The sequence below is a fragment of the Callorhinus ursinus genome, unplaced genomic scaffold (assembly GCF_003265705.2).
Source record: "Callorhinus ursinus isolate GAN/ISIS: 27379988/994484 unplaced genomic scaffold, GSC_fseal_2.0 scaffold1, whole genome shotgun sequence".
In the NCBI taxonomy this organism is placed as follows: Eukaryota; Metazoa; Chordata; class Mammalia; order Carnivora; family Otariidae; genus Callorhinus; species Callorhinus ursinus.
Window position 1 is genome coordinate 102692559 of NW_027397063.1, and position 21695 is coordinate 102714253.

The 21695-nt window shown below is 39.4% G+C and overlaps 1 protein-coding gene across 1 annotated transcript in view; it reads left to right on the top strand.

Annotated features, from left to right (window-relative positions):
- Positions 1-18176, top strand: part of ERICH6 (glutamate rich 6) — a 29320-nt gene extending 11144 nt beyond the window's left edge. Inside the window, exons 7-14 of the mRNA XM_025866933.2 lie at positions 749-862; positions 1826-1983; positions 2636-2706; positions 3704-3849; positions 9098-9183; positions 11091-11246; positions 13736-13964; positions 17908-18176. Coding sequence (XP_025722718.2) covers positions 749-862; positions 1826-1983; positions 2636-2706; positions 3704-3849; positions 9098-9183; positions 11091-11246; positions 13736-13964; positions 17908-18171 — 1224 coding nt within the window. The 3' untranslated portion in view covers positions 18172-18176. The remainder of the gene's footprint in view (positions 1-748; positions 863-1825; positions 1984-2635; positions 2707-3703; positions 3850-9097; positions 9184-11090; positions 11247-13735; positions 13965-17907) is intronic.
- The last annotated feature ends 3519 nt before the right edge of the window (positions 18177-21695 follow it).

A 21695-nucleotide genomic window follows, 5' to 3' on the forward strand; every position in this document is an offset into this window, starting at 1 on the left:
TGGTAGTGTTCATGACCTGCGAGTCACACATGAGTCACACACGAGGTGGGTTTCTCCTGGAGGCCTATGCTGAGACTTGGCTGCTTGCCTGCCCAGGAGCCCCTGCAGTCACAGTGGTGACCTCAGGCCACTCACATGACCATAGCGCCTCAATCCTTGAGTCCCTGACTCCAAGTCTCCTGTTGCTTCCCTTGGCCTCCCACACCCCTTCTGAATTACCCTCACCGCACAGACAGGAGAATTCAGAGCCCCAACCTGGGGCTCGTGTGTGTTATCCTTTGCCTCCTGCATCTAGTCACATACTGTAACCCCCCTCCCCCACAAGGGACTCTGATGTCAACAGTAAAGTCAATTGTGCAACTTTCTTTCTTCACTGAGGAGGCATCCTAAGGACCCACGAGCTCCTGATGGGCTCAGCTGCGCTCTGGTGAACCAGACAGAGGCCCTCAAAACACCACCCCTGCCTCTTCAGGCCTCCCCAGCCCCTGAATAGAAATAATGTCTCCTTACTGGAATATACAGATCTTGCTGGCTTGGTGCCTTCTGGTATAGGATCTCAGCCCCCTGCAAGTTCCCCACCAACTATTTCAGCCCCCAGGGATTCTGACAGGTTGGCACAGCCCCCACCACCCCTTGCTCCCCTACTGGACGTTTGCTGGCCCTGCCCAGAGCCCTGGATCCTACTGCTCCCAGAGGCTGTGGGCCTCCTTGTGGGCACCGATTCATTTCTGTTTTCCTTTCTCTGAAGGAAGAAGAGGAGGAAATATCACCCCAGTGTGAATTTTGTGGGTGCGATCTAAGAACATTTCTTTCCAATATGGATATTTTCTCTGATGATGATAACTCGGAATCAATAGAAGAAGTAAGTTCTAAAGCGGGTTTATGGAGGAAATTGTATTATTTTTCAATGTATGAAGTATGTTTGCATCTTCCCCTGCACTTCAACGCTTAAAAGAGTTACATGTTAGCTGGTGGGGAAATATAAATCATAGTCACAATGGGATACCGTTTCATACCCACTCCGATAGCTATAATCAAAAGGATGGATAATACTAACAAATGTCGGCAAGGATGTAGAGAAACTGGAAGACAATATGGTGTAGCCACTTCGAGAAACAGTCTGGCAATTCCTTGAAGAGTTAAATACATGGTTACCTATAGCCCAGCAATTACACTTCTAGGTTTATGCCCAAGAGAATTGACAACCTCTATCGACACAAAAACTTGTACACAAATGTTCATAATAACATGATTCATAACAGCTGAAAAATGAAAACAACCCAAAATACCCATCAGCTGATAAACAGGTAAATAAATGTGGTGTATCCATACAATGGAATTTTATTCAACCATAAAAAGAACTGAAGTACTGATACATGCTTACATGCTACAACATAGATGGACCTAGAAAACGTTATGCTAAGCAAAAGCCAATCACGAAGTACCACAAGTGTATGATTCCACTTATATGAACTGTACAGAACAGCAAATCCGTGCAGACAGAACACGGGTCGGTTGCTTCCAGGGGCTGAGAGGAGAAGAAGGCGGGGGGTGGGGGGAAGGGTTAAGGGATAAGGGTTCACGTTCTAAAAAGTGGCTGAGGTGATGGTTTTGCACAACTCTGTGAGTTCACTAAAAACCATTGACTTGTACACTTGAAATGGATGCGAATTACGGAATGTGAATTCTATCTCAAGAAAGCTGTTACCAAAAAAATGTACCATAGATCATTATCCAAAGTTCATTAGCCATTTTGGGTTTTCTCCCCCCCTAAGTATCTTCTTCGAGGACTGGTGAGATGAAAAATGACCTCTCTGTTTTTCAGGCCTCCTGTTGTAGGTATTTTCAAAATCTGATTGACTACATCTATGAGGAAAAAAAAAAAACCCAGGGCCCGAAAGAGGAATTAATCTGTATTAACCCTCACGCAGCTCACGGCAGTGAAGTTGATAGACTCAAAGCAAAGGAAAAAGCCCTGCAGAGGTAACACTGAGCCTTTGATATTGAAACTCAGGCCCACTGAAGTAGAGAGCTTTTGGTCGATGAACCTTGTTTTTTTCAAAACTTATAATTTTGAAGAGGCGTTCCCAGGAAAGAAATAAAAATTGGGAGCCCCTGGGTGGCTCGGTCGGTTAAGCGTCTGCCTTCGGCTCAAGTCATGACCCCGGCATCCTGGGATCGAGTCCCACGGCGGGCTCCCTGCTCAGCAGGGGGTCTGCTTCTCCCTCTGCCCTTCACCCCACTTGTGTGCCCTCTCTCTCCCTATCTCAAATAAATAAATAAAATCTTTAAAGATAAATAAATAAAAGATTGGCCAAAGCAAACCCATTAAAATTCCTGGTAGATGTTTTTGAGATTCAGAAGCTCCCAGAAACTCTGTGAATTTTTTAACGATTTAAGGTAGAAATCTACCAACTGCAAATTCTCAGCTCAATTTAGAATTCCCATGTTGGAGAAATTTGTCGACTAAAGAGAGTAGAGACCCATATGTACTGATTAAATGCCTGGATTCCCAAGTAATGATAGGTAAAAATAATAAGGGACAGCATTTGAACAGTTAAAATTTGCACTAAAATTCTGTTTTAAGCTTCAAAACACATTTCAGACTTTTGCATCATATTTTTCAATTTTGTAGAAAACAGGAGCGACAAATGGCCAGACAATTTACAATAATGACAAATGAACAGCCCAATTTTTCTGAAGAAGGTGAGTTCCTCAACACTGATGCTATCGATCAGTTCTACATCAGAAAGCTCAGATGTTTGACCAAGAGCTGAAATTGGTATATTTAAAATGTTCATTCCAAGGGTGCCTGGGTGGCTCAGTCATTAAGGGTCTGCCTTTGGCTCAGGTCATGATTTGGGAGTTCTGGGATTGAGCCCCCCCCATCAGGCTCCCTGCTCTTTGGGGTGTCTGCTTCTCCCTCTCTGCCCCTCCCCCTGCTTCTTCTCTCTCTCTCTCTCTCTCTCTCTCTCTCTCTCTCTCTCTCTCGTGTGTGCGTGTGTGCGCACGCACGCTCTTGCTCTCTCTCAAGTAAATAAATAAAATCTAAAAAAATTGTAATAATTAAAAATAAATAAAATGTTCATTCCAGTCAATGCATCGGTTAAGATGGTTCAGAAAATCTGGTATTTCACTTAAGTGGCTTCCGCTTACTGTTGTTATCGATCGAAATAAATTAGCAACATCCATAGAGCACTTTACAGGTAGCTGCAAAGAGCTTATGAGTTGCTATAGTATGGATAAAATTGAAGGAGCACTGATTTTTAGAATCAGAAGTTCTTGATTTATCTCCTTGCTTTTCTCCCTATAGGCTGGCTGATTTGGGGTAATTACTTAATCTTTCTGAGCATCAGGCAGCAACTCTACCACTCAGGAGCTATTGAAAAGATACTTAGAAAAGATAAATGTTTGTTGTGGTTTAAACTAAATCCCTAGTATAAAGTTCCTTGATATTCAACTATTTCCTACTAAACATAAGGCCAGAAAATTCATCTTTCTTCTTTTAACAAAGGAATGTTTTCCTTTTTTAACAAAAGAAGGCACTCACTTTAATTTCATGAAGGACCTCATTTTTCTTCCATTAAAAAAAAAAGTCTGATGAATCAATGAATTTGTAATAGGGTTTGAAATTTCATTTTAGGGAGAGGTTTTGGAACATTTTAAACAAATATCTACTTTCATATGTTTTTTTTTTCCTTAGATTCAAAGCACTTAAAAACAATTTCTTATCAACTTTCCATGGATATTCCAGAAAAAGAGCTAATTGCTGACAGACTACTTGATTTCCAACTAGAAAATAGAAACATTTCCATCGTTTGCTGTGATGCTAGAATAGCATGTGGAAAGGTGATTCTCTTGTAATGCTTTTACTCGTGACTCTTTAAAATCAGTTTTTCCTAAAATCGTAAAAGCTGTCATAATGAATATAACAGGTTGGCTACATAACACATTTAACTCTTTGTCAAGAAGAAATGGTACACACTTGGCTCTTTAACTTCTACTAGACTTTATGTTTTTTTAGTCTCCATTGGATAAATTCTAGTTCACCACTCTCTAAACCGCGTCTGTGAGAATTAAAAAGTCATTTTTGAGGGTCATAACCAGTAGAAATCAGACCAGGACTGCGTACTGCTCTTATTTTGGATGCCGGGGCCCTTGGGATGTAGCTGAAGACTGTGTCATCTTCCTTGGAGGCCTCCTGCACTGCTGAGTTGTTGACATGAGCCCGCAGACCATTTTGGACTCTCTGACCCTTTCAGCGGTTAGCCCCGTCACCACCACTCATCATGCTTACATTGTTGTTGTTCTTAATAAAGCTTGTCAAAACTTTTTTAAAAAGTGCTTTTACATACATTTTATGGCAAGCTATTTTGGTTAAAGCCTTTTTACTTTAAAATGTGATCATTGGAACATTTGGAACCCTTAAAAAACTAGAAAAAAGGGGAAGAAAATCACCAAAAGCCTTAAGCACTTCCCCAAAATCATTGCTAATATTTCAATATTTTCTAGATCCACACTGCCCAATAGGGTAGCAACAACTACATATGGCTATCTAAATTTAAAATAACTAAAATTAAATAAAATTGAAAATGGAATTCTTCAGTCACACTAGTCTCATTTCTAGTGCTGAACAGCTGTGTGTGACTAAGGGCTACCATATTGCAGTGCTGATACAAAACATTCTTGTGGTCACCAAAATTTCTGCTAGACAGCACTGTTCTAGACTTTCTACCCACTGGTTTTGGTTGACATTCTTGTAATTATATTACACATATAATTTTTATCTTTTTAAAATTTATTATAAAAAATATTTCCATGCTATTATATAGCTTACATTAACAGCATTTTGATACCTATGTGCTTCTTTATGTGGTTTATCTCACCGTTCCCCTATTATTGGACAATACAGGTTAACAGTTTTTTTGCTATACTAAATAACATTGCTTTGAATATCTTTGTGTATAAATGTATGTTTATATAAGTATATTTTTTTCAGAATAGATTTCTATAAATTAAATTATGGAGACCAGATTTCTTTCTCTTGGGTGATATAGAATTTAAGGTGTGGCAGTGAACTGAGATTACGGACAGAATCAAATCCACATCCTGTCTGGGGGAAAGTCACCTGCCCGGCCCTCAGATTCCTCCTGCAAATTATACTTCAGGTTCAGTTACTAGCACATAGTGAAAAAGAATCAAGAATGCAAGGAAACTCAACACCACAATTAAAAACCCAGAGGAATAATATCTAATTAAAAAAAGACCTGCAAAGACTTTGGAAATTAAACTATGCTTGTAGAAATAAAATATCAGGGTGCCTGGGTGGCTCAGTTGGTTAAGTGACTGCCTTCGGCTCAGGTCATGATCCTGGAGTCCCGGGATCGAGTCCCGCATCGGGCTCCCTGCTCGGCGGGGAGTTTGCTTCTCCCTCTGACCCTCCCCTGCCATGTGCTTTCTCTCTCTCTCTCATTCTCTCTCTCTCATATAAATAAATAAAATCTTTAAAAAAAAGAAATAAAATATCAACTTGAAGGTATGTGGAGGGAACAGAAATCTATTGTGACATAATCAGTTTGTAAAGAAAAAATGGAACTTATAGAAATGAAAAATATAACAACTGAAGTTAAAAACTTAAAAGATGACAGTAACACAGGTTAGACCCAACTAGAGAGAGAACCAGTGACCTGGAAAAAAGGGGAAAAAATTTATAAAATTCTGGAAAAAAGGTAAAAAAAATTATAAAATTCTCCACGGGAACGAAAATAAGAATACAGAATATAAAGTGTATGATATGATATGAAAATGAGGTGTCTAAAACACATTTGTTCAAAATCCCAAAAGGAGAAGAAAAAGATAATCAGAAAGAGGCAGTATCTGAATTTCCTAGAATTGATAAATGGGGAGACCCTGCAGATTTTGCCCAGTGAATCCCAATCAAGATGAAATAAAGAAAAAAAAAATCCTAGACATGTCAGAGCAAAACCAAGGAACACAGAGGAAAAAAAAAAATCTTAAAAGCAGCAGAGAACAAAAAGTTCTGTTTATATTTAAAGAGAATTATACCATCGGATAACCCCCCAACAGCAACAATGGAAGCCAGAAGGCAATGGGAATATATTTAGGGTGCTTCAAGAAAATAGTGGTCAATCTAGAAGTCTATAACCAGTTAAAATATTTTTTAAGAAAATGTGTCCAAAAAGACATTGTCTAGTAAAGTCAAAGATAATTTGTCACTAGTAGCCCCTCATTGAAGGAAATTCTAAAGAATGTGCTTTGTGTAATTGGATGGTCTGAGATTCAAGAAGGATGAAGAGAGAAAGTGGTACGTTAGACCTTTTTTCATGCTGATTTATAAAAATTCTTTATACATTTAGGATACGAGCCCTTTGTATGTCATATTGCTGCAACCACTTTCCACTTCTTGGATTGTCCTTCACCATTTTAATTGTAATTTATCAAATCCTTCATGGATATTGCTTTTTTTATTAGTTGGTAAATCTTTCCCAGACCTGAGATAATACAGCTATTCTCCTATGTTAAAGAAATCTCTGTAGTTCTGCATTTCACATTTAGGTCTTTAATCCACTTGGAATTGATTTTTGCATATAATGTGTGGTAGTGGTCCTAATTTCATTTAAAAAATATGAAGGGGCACCTGGGTAGCTCAGTTGGTTAAGCGTCTGCCTTTGGCTCAGGTCATGATCCCAGGGTCCTGAGATCGAGCCCCGCATCGGGCTCCCTGCTCAGCAGGAAGCCTGCTTCTCCCTCTCCCATTCCCCCTGCTTGTGTTCCCTCTCTCGCTGTGTCTCTCTCTGTCAAATAAATAAATTAAATAAATAAGTAAATAAATAAATAAATAAATAAATAAATAAATAAAAGAATGTCTTGGCTCTTCTAAGTTCTTGATATTTCCTGTAAATTTTAGAATTGACTTGTGAAGACCTCCCTTACCCCAACACACACAAATAATACAATCTTGTTAAAATGTGAATTGCAGTTGCATTGGATCTAAAATCAATTTGGGAAGAATGTCATCTTTAAAATACTTAATCTTCCAATCCATGAACATTGGGTCAAATTTATTAGAGGGATTGTTCAAATATTCTATTGTTTTATTACTTTTTTGGTCTAACAATCCTTGCAATTTTTGAGAGTGGTAGGCTAAAATATCCCATTATGATAATGGAATTTTTAATTTTCCCTTTTCCTTTTGTGAAATTTTGCTTTGTATATATTGAAACTATCTTAATATGGGAAAAATATTTTGTAAGGTTATATCCTCCTAGTGGATTTAAACTTTTATCATTATGAAGTAATCTTCTTTATCTCTGGTAATATTCCTTAGTATTTTCATGTATCATTTTTATTTATAATCTTTTTGTATCCTTATATTTTAGATTTGTCTCTTGTAAACAATATATGGTTGGGATTTTTCCTTAAAAAAAGAACTAATCTGACATTCTTTGCCTATTAACTGGAGTATTTAGTCTATTTACATATAATTACTGACATTCCTTGATATTTTCTATTTGTTCCCTGTTATGTGTTTTTCTTTTCCTTTATCCTTTCTTGTCTTTTGGGGGAGTATTTAAAATATGTCATGCTATTTTTTCTTCTACCTCTAAAAGCTTGGAAGTTATATTCTCTGCTTCTATCATTTTTCTGGCTATCCTAGAAATTTCAGCAAGTAAACTTAATTAATCCAAGTCTGAAGTTAAGCTATATTATTTGCCCTTCTCTCACATATTATACCCAGAGATAGAATGGCTGAGTCCCAAGATATACCTGTCTTCACTTTACTAGATGAAGCCAAAATGATTTCCAAGTTTTTGGACCAAATTACATTGATCCACTAGAGGCAGACAATGGTGACTGTTGTTCTGCATCCTTTCCAATAGTTAGTACTATCAGATGTCACATTTTCTTTGCCAGTATGATAGGTATGTACTGATCTCTAATTGCGGTTTTAATTTTCCTTTCCCAGGTTACTAATGATGTTGAGCACCTTTTCATTTATTGACTGAGATTTCTCCTTTGAGAAGTGCTCAAGGGTGTTTTGAGCCCATTTTTTTCAAATGGTCATAATATCCAGGAGGAACTGGGTACCAGCATACTTGCATAAGAATGTTTGTGGTATCATTGTTTACAATAGTCAAAAACTGGGAATGACCCAAATATCTATTAAATAAATAGTGATAAATTCATACCATGAAATACTATACACAAATGAAAGTTAGTGGACCACAGCTACAAACTGGAACATGCATGAAACTCACATACATAATATTAACAGAAAGAAACAAAATATTAAAGATATTTTCTTCATGTTTCTACTTAGGTAAAATTCAAAATGAGAAAAAATTAAAGCTATATTGTTTAGAAATTATAAAAGTGCAAAGCAATGACTATGAAATCAGAATAGTGGTTATGTCTAGGAAAGAAAGGTATCGACTTTGAGATAGACACACAGAGGGGCTCCTCGAGTATTGGCATTGTTCTATTTCTTGACCCAGATGGCGATAACAATGGGTGTTCACTTTATAATTACTCATTAACAAAACAGCATGTTTTAGCACTTTTCTGAATGTATTTCATATTTCATAATTTTTAAAATGAAAAAAATGTGTTATCTTCCAAAATAAATGGCAACATTTACATGAATATTTCAGTGGTTTCATTGTTTAGCCCTAGAAATTCTTGAATCTATTTTACTACAATACAGGATTAGGAATAAAAAGAATCTTTAACTAGAAATGTTACTGGGGGTGCCTGGGTGGCTCAGTTAGTTAAGCGGTTGCCTCCGGCTCAGGTCATGATCCCAAAGTCCTGGGATCGAGCCCCGCGTCGGGCTCCCTGCTCAGCGGGAAGCCTGCTTCTCCCTCTCCCACTCCCCCTGCTGTGTTCCCTCTCTCGCTGTGTTCCCTCTCTCGCTGTGTCTCTCTCTGTCAAATAAATAAATAAAATATTTAAAAAAATAAATGGTTTTTATCACTGTCTAGCAAGCAAGGAATGCCTATTATTATCATAATTAATGCGTTGTATCTGGAACAATTAACAGTTAAGGGTCCTTTCATTTTCTGTGCTATATACATAGATCATGAGGAACGAGCTCTTAGAGAAGCACTACAAACATGGAAGCAAGTTTCTGACTTCATTTCCAGATGGAACAACACAAATATTGTATCCTTTCAACAAGTTGTTTTTATTAGCTTTATTTCTTCACAGAAAAAGAGAAAAAATATATAGAAAACTATAGAGAAAAAACAGATATTGCCCCAAATCCTACCACCCAGAGAAAAGCTATTAACATCTTTTTAATATATCTTTCCTTTTTTCTATGAGCATATATATATAATTCTTTAAAAATTAATTTAACTCATTATTCATATCTTTCAACTTGCCCTCTTTGTATAATAATATTAAATAGTAATGTTATGAGTATATCATACACAATAAAGATAGAAATACACCACCATTTTTATAACCACAGGGTATTTCATTATAGGGATGTACTATAATTCATTTAGCCTAACCACAAAGGCGGTTTCACAATTTTTTGCCGTATATACAACAGCTAAACGAACAGGTTTGTGCAGACTTTGTTGCATACTTATCACTTACTTCCTTGAATTGAATGTCTAGGGGTAGAAACTCTGGCTAAGAAATTACAGACATTTTAAAGCTTTGATAGATTTTGTCCCCCAGAAAATGTGTACCAGTTTACACATCCATGAGCAGCACATTATTTTTTAATACAAAAATTCGATATCCATTTTATGGAACACTAAGTTATTCATCACTTGAACTTCTGCCTGGTGGCCAAGCCATTTGCTATTTGGACATAAAGGCCATTTAATACATCAAGGAAAGTAAAAAAAACAAAAAAACTATGAAATAAGGAGAGCTTTTTGGTGAATGAAGGTCCCACTTTTATAGGAGAAAATCATGTTTACTTATAGTTTCCTAAAAGTTTAGTCAAACCCCAATAATCAACCAGAAAAATGACTTTCATGGCATAGGAAGTATATGAAGTTTTTGTTCAGGCCCTATGAGAAAAAGTGTAGGTTTTGTCTTATTTACATCAATAAATTTTCCATAACGCCCCCCAAATTTTATTATTAGTTATCATTTCATGCCCTGGCTTTAATTCTTAATTCTCCTGAAAGCTTTGGCTGCTTTTCAAAATGACTCAATCTTGTGTTTACTTTTCCTCTGGGCTTCACTGATCAGCTTGGATGGGACTGAGTATTAACAGTAAATTATCCTCAGTAGACTTTACTCATTTTGATGCTATTGTAAATGGAATTATCTTCTTAATTACATTTTCAGAATGTTCACTGCTAGTATATAAAAGTACAATTTAATTTTTGTACATCGGTCTTGTAGCCTACAATCCTGCGGAACTCATTTGTTAGTTCTAATATATTGTTTTGTGGATTCCTTAGGATTTTCTATATACAAGAGTAGGATAGTTTCACATCATTCATTTCCAATCTGGATGGCTTTCGTTTCTTCTTCTTTCATAAAATTTCCCTAGTTAGACCCTTCAGTGCAATGTTGAATAGAAGTGGGGATAGTAGACATTTTCATTTTGTTCCTAATCTTAGGGGGAAATCACTCAGTCTTTCACCATTAAGTATGATGTCAGCTGTGGGTTTTTGTTAAACACATCAGGTTGAGGAGTTTCCCTTTTATTCCTAGTTCATTGAGTTGTTTATCATGAAAAGGTACTGGATTTTGTCAAATGCTTTTTCTGTATATATTGAGATTATCATTTTTTTGCGCTTTATTCTATCAATATATTTCATTGATTGATTTTTAGATGTCAAGCCAACCTTGCATTCTTGGGATAACTCCACGTTGTCATTGTATATATGTTTTTTTTATATGTTGCTAGATTCCATTTGCTAGTATTTTGTTGAGACTTTTTGCATCTTGTAAAAATATTTTGATCCCATAAAAAACATAAAATTCTTTTTGTAATAACAGTAGCTCTCATTCCAGAATGGTTTCAAAGTCTCTCTCATAAATTGAATTTATTCCCAGAAGGACATTAGAACAACTCAAATGACCTTATCTGATCTCAGCTACCCATCTGGAAACCTAGCCATCATCCGAGTGCCCAACAAAGTAAGTGGTTTCACTTGTATAGTCCAAGAAGACATGCCAACTGACCCTGCGATCCTGGCATTGCTAGATTCTTCTGGCAGAAGTTCATGCTATCATCCCAATGGAAATGTCTGGTAGGCTTCTAGGTTTCTCCTGCTGCCATTTTGGGGGGAGGTGGTTGTGAAATTTTACTTTTTCTTTTATTTTTCCCAACTTTATAATTGATATATAACATTGTGTAAGTTAAAGGCATAAAATGTGTTGATTTGATACACTTACATATTGCAAAATGATTATCACGTTGCATTAGCTAACACCATTATGTCACATAATTATCACTTCTTTTCTGTGTTGAGAACATTTAAGATATACCCTCTTAGCAACTTTCAAATACACACACACACACACACACACACACAGTATTATTAACTATAATCTCTATGCAGTATGTAAATCCCTAGAATTTATTCATCTTATAGCTGGAAGTTTTCTTTTCCTTTCAAATGATAAAAATAAAAATAATTTAAGAATTATTTAAGTTAGTGATCTTTAGATAGTAATGTTCAACTCAGAGAAAATTTTTATTTATGTCATCCCATTTCTTCTCAGTGGAAGAATCCCAGGCAACTATGTAAAACAAAGCTCATCATATTCTTTCTATAAGATGTAAGAAAATATGAACTTTGTGATTTCAATATTAGAAAAAAGTCTCTAAACAAATTATATGGTCACCCAAGGGATTTGTGATATGAATCCAGGTGGTCTCTCTAGAGCCTATGCCTGTTAATGTTATACTACCTCATCTATGGAAATAATTTACAATGGATAGCTGCCACACTGTGTTGTTATAGTTTGTGTGTGTGTGTGTGTTATGTTTTGAGATATATCTATAACTATTCCAAGATTCCTAGAGCCACAACCAACAATAACATACAAACAAAATCTCAGCAGATCCTGATCTTATTTTGATCTACGAACTTATCTACTCTGTGACTTTGCATTATTTCATTTAGCCTGAGAAAGTGAAATTTGTGTTCTAACTTCAAAGGCACTTCCAACTTCCTGAGCTTTTCAGAAAGAGATACTATTCCCCTTTAAATTATTTACAGGAATAACAATCTCATCTTGAGAAATTCCGTTCATAATTGACAAAGTCTGGACATTCTGCCAGTACTTGAGAAAATTAAGACATTTGTGTTTTTCAGGTCTAATGCAGTAGTCAGTCCATTAACCCTATGTGTAGTGGAGAATTTCTATTTATCCTTCAGGGTTCAATAACAATTCTGTATTACATCTGGTCTGGTACTGTATTAATTGTCACCAGATATCCATTGGTTTCTAGGACATTTGCCCTGTCTGTGAAGTCCCCTGACCCACTAGTTGGATCCCTGGTCCTCTGATGTGACTTCTGCATACTCTCAGTGCCCCTTCTAGCTGCCTCTGCCTTTCGTGTAGCAAGCTCATCTCCCCTGCTGGCCCCATGTTCTTTGAAGGCATACTCTGAATCTTTGCCACTACAAGCATGTATCTGTACATGATATAGACTCAAATAATGTTTATTAAATGAACAATTTATCTACATAATTTTAGCCAAGTATTATTTTCATCCATATTTCAAGACAAAAGGAAACTTCCTCCTCCCACATACAGTAAGATCATCACCGCAATTTCTCATTTGTACTTTTGGTATTAGATTACTGCCATTAATCAACAGTGGGGAAATAAAATGTGATCTTACTCTAGGGCCCCTCATGGCCAATTCATCTAGTTTTAAAAATATAATTTATTATCAAATTCAGCCAACTTTCTAAATACCCAGAACTGTACCTCTTCCCTCTCCTCAAGAAAGCGATGGCGATCCAAGTTGGAAGAAGGTGAGAGAAGAGGAGATAACTAAGTAGAATGGCAGTCCTTAGTGCCACTGGAGCTCAGACTGTGCTGGGCCTAATATGCATGTAATGTAGTAAAATGTGGCATCAGCTATACCAAGAGACTGGGGAGACCCCGTTAGTCTAAGCTCCACCTTGTGCTCCATCACAAGGCTCTTCTTCACTGGCACTCTGAGCCATCTGAGAGATGTTCCCTGAGCCTCTCCTGCCCATACCTGGCCCTGATGAGAGCCCTCCTAGAAGGATTCCTGGCTCCCAATTGCTGGGTACTGTTAGAACACAGCTGTCCTGTACTGAGGCCAATGGGGCCTCCCCCAAGACTTAGAGCCACTGGTCTTCATTTTGTCCTGGGGAAAATCTAAGCACTGGTCTTCTCCCCTCTTCGGGTACAGCCTGCTCGCCTCTCCTGCATGTCTTCTTGTCTAGACTAAACCTTCCCTGCTCCCCCTTCATTCTTCCCAGCACACAGTTTTCCAGACCCCTTTACGATCCCAGTTCTGTCTTTGGGACCCAGTTTGGTTTATCAGTAGGTCTTGGATTGGATCCACCACTTTAACTTAGTATGAAATTCAGTCACAGTATTATCATTCCCACGATTACCTGAGGTTTTGCACTATTCATATGCTATTGGCTAGCATTAACTGTTGCTCCCCTTGGCTAGCAAGTGACAGGGCTAAATTTAAGGTCGAAGTATAATGTTACTGTTTATAATTTTTAATTTCCTTTCTGCCCAGGGTATACATCAATATCTTGGGAGGTCAATACTCAGATCAAGCTGGCAACAGAATAAGGGCTTGGAATTGGTCCAGTTCTGTCGCTTCCTCACCCTTTGTTTCATTTAAACCTGTCTTTCTGGCTTTGAACCATTACATTGGAATTCGCATCCTAGAACAAGACAAGATTTCAATCACTTTTCTAGCAATGGGCCAACAGGCAAGAATCAGCGTTGGGACCAAAGTGAAGGTAGGTACATTTTTGAAAACAGTTCAAAGCATTTAGAATAAGAGTAAATGACTTTTGTTAGTGTTATTACTGACAGATTATACTTGTGTGTAATCTACTGTCCACTAAGAGTTTTGGAATTCAATGAAAAAAACACATAATGAAAATTTCATATGGAATTGAGGTAAGCTTTTTGTTTGTTCTTCAGAAGTTCCTTTTAGTTCAGAGTGGATCCAACTAACATTTACTGTGTTTACTCTGTGCCCAAGTAGTGCTACTTTGGGGGTTTGGTTTTAGGATTTTGTATTGTGTATGTTTTTCCTTCGTGCTATAGCAGAAAGCCCTGGGCTGAGTCAGGAGACCCGGGTTCTAACCATGTTCAAGACCAAGCATTAAGTCCCATCTCCTTGGAGACACTTCCCAGACCTCCTAGCCCTTCGCCCAATCAGGGTCCATCATGGCTTTCCCTAGGGTATCCATGTACTCACCTCTGTCCCTGCGCTTGCTGGACCATGCCGCCTTACTTGCCCTTGGGCCTGCCTTTCCTACCAGATGGTGAGCTCCAGAAGGACAAAATCTCTGCCTTACTGATTCCTCTACCCCACCCAGGGCATGGCCTCGAATACATTCTCAGTAACTGGCAGTGGTTAAGAACATGGTCTTCAGGTTACAGGGACACAGTTTCATACCTCAACTTTGCCACTTAGCTAAGTGGGTGAACTTGAACTTCAGTTCCCTCTTCTATAAGATGAGGATAATGATTCCCACCAAATAGATTGCTGTGAAGATTCAATGCGAATGCTAATTACTTAGCATGGTGCTTGGTACCAACTAAGTACTCAGTAAACAATAGCTCCATATAGACTTTGTCAATTATATGTCAATAATGTTGAAATATATATAGATATAGAGATAGAGATAAATGAAAAAAATCGAGATTCCACTTTCATCCTTTCATCTTTTCTAACCCCTTTCCCAAAAGTAATCACCACCCCGAATTTAGTATTCCTCTGTTCAGTGTATTTATAAATTATTCCTACACATCTTTTTTAAAATAAAAGTTGAATCCTATTGCTTGTATTGTTGGGGGGATTCTCTTTGCTTTCATTTTCCATTTAAGGAGTACTAGGGGTTTTTCCATGTCTACATTTCCAAGCATATTTGTCTATTTTATTTTTAATTGCTCCATAACGTTTCATATGCACTATAGTTAATTTATGCCACATAGAGTGGCCTCCCAGTGGCACCGGCCAATTATTCACTTCCTCCTCCTGGAAGCATTTCTTGCCTTGCTTCCAGGACACTCCTCTCCCTTGATTTTCCTTCCACCTCGGGGACTGTTCCTTCTCATTTTTCTTTGCTGACTCTCTTCACCTCCCCATTTTCTACATATTGAGGGGCTCCAGGCCTCTCCCTGGGGCTCTTCTTCATCTCCTTAGGTGAATCACTCCCTGGGTGGTCTCATGGAGTCTCCTGTCCTTAAATACCACCTTCATCTTGATAACCCTTTCATCTTCTCTCCCATGAACTCTTAGCTTTGCACATGCCGGATTCCAACCCTGCATCTCTGTTTGCGTGTCTAAGACGGCATTAAAAACTTAGCGAAATTACATCTTAGAGCTTGCCCCACCCTCAGTCTTCTCCACCGTGGACAATGACAACTGAGTTCCTTCGGTGCTCAGGCCACTTTGGAGCAGTACTCCCCCTCTCCATGTCACAGCCTCACATCTGTTCCCTGCAGGTCCTCTAAACCCTACCTCCCATACAGCTCCCGTCTCAAACCCTTGGTCTCAAACCTTCTCATGTCCTCTCATACATCATCCTTCTTGTCTGCCTCTTGGGCCGAGTCCATCTCTTGTTTAGATCATTATAAGAGCTTCCTAATGAGTCTCCCTGCTTCTGGCCTTCCCCAGGTTGACTCTTAAGGCTCTGTCATTAGGAAATTCAAGATGTTGACTATCTTCCTGGCACCTTGTGCCTTCTGCCTTGGGCCGGCCTGATCTTCCACCTCACGCACATATTAGCTCTTCAGCTCTGCCCATTACGGGGCTCAGTGTAATCAGTGAAGTTCTTTTTTTTTATTTTGACAAATAGATTATAATATTATCAATATGTATTATTCCCAATGTCCCTACTAGTGACCTTTGCCTCAAATGCTATTCTGTATGATGTTAAATTGCTACACCCGCTTTCTTTTTTGTTAGCATTTGCTTGGTACATTTTTTGCATCCTTTGATTTTCGATGTTTTTATACAGTTTTAAGTTAGATGTGTCTCTTGCAAACAGTATATAACTGGATTTTTTGCTTTCCCCAACCTAATAGACTTAATCTTTTAATACGTTTTATTTTAATGATCACTCTAAAATTGTTAACACCTCTTTTTTTCTATATGCCTAGAATTTCCAAGTCCTCTAGTTATTGCTTCTCTTTGACAACAATAATTTTCTCCAATCCCTCAGAAGATATTTACCATATATATCCCAGAGTCTTCCTCTGGCTACTGTCTCCCTGAGTATTGGTATCTCTGACAGGTAAATCTGGCCTCTCTCTCACGGCCTCAAATTTCCTCAGATATTTGGTGATTCCTGGTTGTGTGTTCATTTTGTATTTGAGAATCCCTGCTTTCCTGCATGTTCTGCTTACTGAAGTTTGTGTGTGGGGACTGTGGGAAAGTGGTATGCGCTGTTGAGGGGTAGAAGGCTAGCCCCAGTGCCAGACTTCCAGCTCCAGCCTGTGCAGCCTGGGGGCACCAGGGTTGAAAAACGGGAACACCCCCACCCACGTAAGGGCTGCCTCCCAACTGATCAACTGATCCTTCTAATATTTACCTCAGGGCCCCTCCTCCTTCTCACTTCTGTTAACTTTGATCTCAGGATGTGTGTGTTTGGGTCAGTGGTTTCATTGGGTCGTTTATCTCTCTATGGTCGTTTATCTCTCTATGGCTATGTCCCATCTGTTTTTTGATATTCAGGAATTCCGTAAGATTATTCCTGCTGATCTAAATATTTTCTATTTCCTAGAACCATTATTGATTTACTCTCTTAAAAAGTTTTCTGTGATTCTATGGAATTCGGGATTGAAGGGAAGTTAAAAATGCTGGTGCATTCTTTGTTGCTCCTCCGTCTCACACTCCCTCCCCGGCCGGCCGTCCCTCCCCCCTTCCCTCCCTCCCTTGCGATGCCGACGCCGACGCCGACGCCGGAGGGAAGGCGGTGCGTTCCGCGTCTCTTGCAGGTGGGTGGTCCCTCGGCTCGCAGCAGGTAGTGGTTCAGCTTGCATTTAGCCCACCCCACTGAGGCTAAACGCCCCTCCTCCGCTGGTCCTGAATCCACACACGGGAAACACACAGAGGTGAGACTGTCCTGACAGAGCCATTCCCCTTCCTGCCGCTGCAAGGAGGCGACGTCCCCCTGCATCACCAAAGGCTGTGAGGCAGGGGAAGAGCAGAGGCCAAGGGAGGCTCAGGGAAAGGTTAATGCGGACCGGCTTCCTGGAGGTAGCGGCACAGTTTAGAAGGAACGGAGCTTCAGCCGTCCGGATCCTACTTGAAAGCTCGGCTGAGGTGCCGCCTTCTCTGAGGAAGGGTGCCCGCGCAGGGCCTTCCTAGCCTCCAGCCCAGCACTGACCACGCTCTCCCCACTGGGCGTCGCCCCGCGAAGGGACCGTGCTCGCGGCATCTTGGCGCTCCCCTCAGTATACGCTGAGACATTACTTGAATAAATTGTAAGCCTTTGAAAGTGTCCAAATTCTATGTGGTCAGGCCTGCTGTGGTCTCTCAAATCTCCAGAGCATTCTGGCTCATTCTTCCTTCAGATGAGATTAACACCGCTGCCCCCCCCGTTTGTAGATAATGAGACTCAGGGGATCCAGCTCCAAAATTAGTGCCGCCCGCTCACGTCCTCCCGCCTCCCCGCTGCCACAGGTGGACCCTGAGCTTCCCTTCTCTTTCTTTTTGCTGAAAAGCTCCCTAACCCTGAGGAGATTCCAGTTCTCCGGTACCTGAATGGGGATGACCTGCTGCTGCTGGCCAATTTAATAAAGATTCGACGCCTGTTTCATAAACTTGAAGGATGTGCCCATTTTCCCTCCAGCCAGGTTTGGGAAAAATTAAAGCAACCTTCCTACCTTTCCTCACTTTCTGTAAAACTAATTGCCCTTTGTCACAATTCCGGTATAAAGAAAGATACAATAAAAACAATATCAGCTATAATAAATGAAAACACTTAACAAATGATGGTGCCTTCATTTTTTATTTTGGGAGGGGGCCTGAGAGATTTCAAGAAAAATGTAATGAGCAGGGAATACCAAGAAATATGCTTTATTGCACGTTTAGAACACATCCTGAGTCACCAGTAGCTTACATTCGTAGTCGGAAAACCAAACTACTCACCTTCGGGACACCGGAGAATGAGCGTGGTCATTCCTAAGTGTCCATTATCAGAGTTCTATCAGGAAAACCGAAAGCAGGGAGGATTAGATGCTTCCAAAACCATCCGAAAGGCTCCGGAAGTGAAGGTCAAGGAAATCCCCTGCTGGCTCTTGGGAAATCCGGAGGAGAAGGAATCTCAGGAGGCCGTGAAGCCAACAGCAGCACCACAGTGAGCCGCAGCTCTTCGGACGAGCCGCAGCCGCACAGAGGAGCGCAGGATCACAAGAAGGGGCCATCTACCCCACGTCCACCCCTCCTGCCCACCTCGCAACCTACAGGCCTCTCCCTGGGGAACGGACAGAGGTTCCTAGACTCAGATCTTGATCAATGCTAAGTGTTCCAATTTTATTTTTGCCTTCTCCCCTCTTCCTTTTCACTGATGGATGAACTTTTAGTTTCTATCAAGTAAGACAAATATTAAACTAATTGAAGGTGTAGCTGTATAGCCCTGAAAAAAATAGCACATTAGTACAACACATAACAATCACAACAAAGCCTTAACTGAATCTGTTTTTTGTACATCAGTAAGAATTATTTTGGGAAGCTAAACCCAGAGTGGATACTGAATGAGGCCTTGATTAATTGGAGACTGGCAGGATAAAGAAATGACATCGTTTATCATGTGGCTTCATGTTTAGTGACAGAATGTTATTTAAAATTATCTTCACTTTTATACTCTGGTTTCTCTTCAGATCAGATAAAGCTTTCACCTTTTAAAATTATCTTAACTTTAAAAATAATTACATGTAGGGCGCCTGGGTGGCTCAGTTGGTTAAGCGACTGCCTTCGGCTCAGGTCATGATCCTGGAGTCCCGGGATCGAGTCCCGCATCGGGCTCCCCGCTCAGCAGGGAGTCTGCTTCTCCCTCTGACCCTCCCCCCTCTCGTGCTCTCTTTATCTCTCTCATTCTCTCTCTCTCAAACAAATAAAATCTTTTAAAAAATTAAAAATAAATAAAAATAATTACATGTAATAAAGAAATTGATGTTGCTTCTTTAAAAATGTATTAAAAATAAAAATGTTTCCAAGTGAAGAACATATCTATATCTATTAATCTATTAGGGTCATATCTCAAGGCAATTTTATTTATTTAAAGAATTGGGTTGTTAAAAATAACAATAATGATATATCTTACTTTGAGTATATATACAAAAAGTAGATTGGGGTATGCCATAGATTTTATATATATCAATGTCTGCTTTTTCATATGGTTGTTTTAGGCAATCTCAGTGGTTTTTTTTTAAAGATTTTATTTATTTGAGAGAGAGAGAATGAGAGATAGAGAGCATGAGAGGAAAGAGGGTCAGAGGGAAAAGCAGACTCCCCGCTGAGCAGGGAGCCCTATGCGGGACTGGATCCCGGGACTCCAGGATCATGACCTGAGCCTAAGGCAGTCGCTTAACCAACTGAGCCACCCAGGCGCCCAGTTTTGAATAATCCACTCTGCTAATTCATGGGTGGTTTTTCCTTTTTTTCACAATAACAACCTCTTCAAAAAAATTAAACTCTTATGGCCATAAAGTTGTCATATACTAACACTACATAAATTGAAGGAGAAGAAAACACTTTAAATGTGTAGGTTTTCCCAGATGTAAATGTTAATTACTGATCTACTTAAAGCTTAAAGGAGTACTACAAATCTTTGTCTCTCTTCATTTCTGATCTCAGGATTATGACTTTTATTTTTATTTTGTTTATGCATATTTTAGATTTTATGTATACATTTCTGACAGATAAAATGATCATATTTTAAGAAGACACATATATGCACTTCAATGTAACTGATAAGCAAAGAAATTACACTTTGCTCCAGGTAAAGTTGGCAGCAAAGTGTGTTCAGCAAAGCCCTGCCTGGATCAAGATGTAAAAATCATGTCCGATGTATCAGCCTACACAAACTTTTTATGATACATGAGCCAAATATTTTAAAGACATTTCATTGGTGGCCTTTTCTGCTAACAAAAGTAATACCAACTTGTTGTAGAAAATCTGGGAGATTACAGAAAAGTATAAAGATTTTAAAAGTACTCATAATCCCACCACAGGGAGACAGTCATCTTTAATATTGTGCTCTATTTCTTTCTAGTCCCTTATCTGTATTTATGTATGGATATTTTTTCAAAGATTTTTTATTTATTTGAGAGAGAGAGAGAGCACAAGCAGAGGGAGAGGCAAAAGGAGAGGGAGAAGCAGGCTCCCCACTGAGCAGGGAGCCCGATGTGGGACTCAATCCCAGGACCCTGGGATCATGATCTGAGCCAAAGGCAGACGCTTAACCAACTGAGCCACCGGGGCACCCCTGGATATGTTTTGAAAAAATTTTTTTTTCAAGCATGGGAATCAGTCATTGCCAATAAGCATTTTGAAAGCTGGAGCAGCGACTCTGGAAAACAGTATAGAGGTTCCTCAAAACGTTGAAAATAGAGCTACTGTACAACCCAGCAATTGCACTACTGGGTATTTACCCCAAAGATACAAATGTAGTGATCCGAAGGGGTACATGCACCCCAATGCTTATAGCAGCAATGTCCACAATAGCCAAACTGTGGAAAGAGCCAAAATGTCCATCAAGAGACGAATGGATAAAGAAGATGTGGTATATACATACAATGGAATATTATGCAGCCATCAAAAAGACCGAAATCTTGCCATTTGCAATGACGTGGATGGAACTAGAGGGTATTATGCTAAGCAAAATAAGTCAATCAGAGAAAGACAAGTATCATATGATCTCACTGATATGAGGAATTCTTAATCTCAGGAAACAAACAGTGTTGCTGGAGTGGTGGGGGGTGGGAGGGAGGGGGTGGCTGGGTGATAGACATCAGGAGGGTATGTGCTATGGTGAGCACTGTGAATTGTGTAAGACTGTTGAATCACAGACCTGTACCTCTGAAACAAATAATAACATTATATGTTAAAAAAAAAAAAAGGATAATAGGAAGGGAAAAATGAAGGGGAAATCAGAGGGGGAGACAAACCATGAGAGACTATGGACTCTGAGAAACAAACTGAGGGTTCTAGAGGGGAGGGGGTGGGGGGATGGGTTAGCCTGGTGATGGGTATTAAAGAGGGCACGTACTGAATGGAGCACTGGGTGTTACACGCAAACAATGAATCATGGAACACTACATCAAAAACTAATGATGTAATGTATGGTGATTAACATAACATAATAAAATTAAATTTAAAAAGATAGGAAGAAAATTACATTTCTGGGCACCTGGGTGGCTCAGTCGTTAAGCGTCTGCCTTCGGCTCAGGTCATGATCTCAGGGTCCTGGGATCGAGTCCCGCATCGGGCTCCCTGCTCCGCGGGGAGC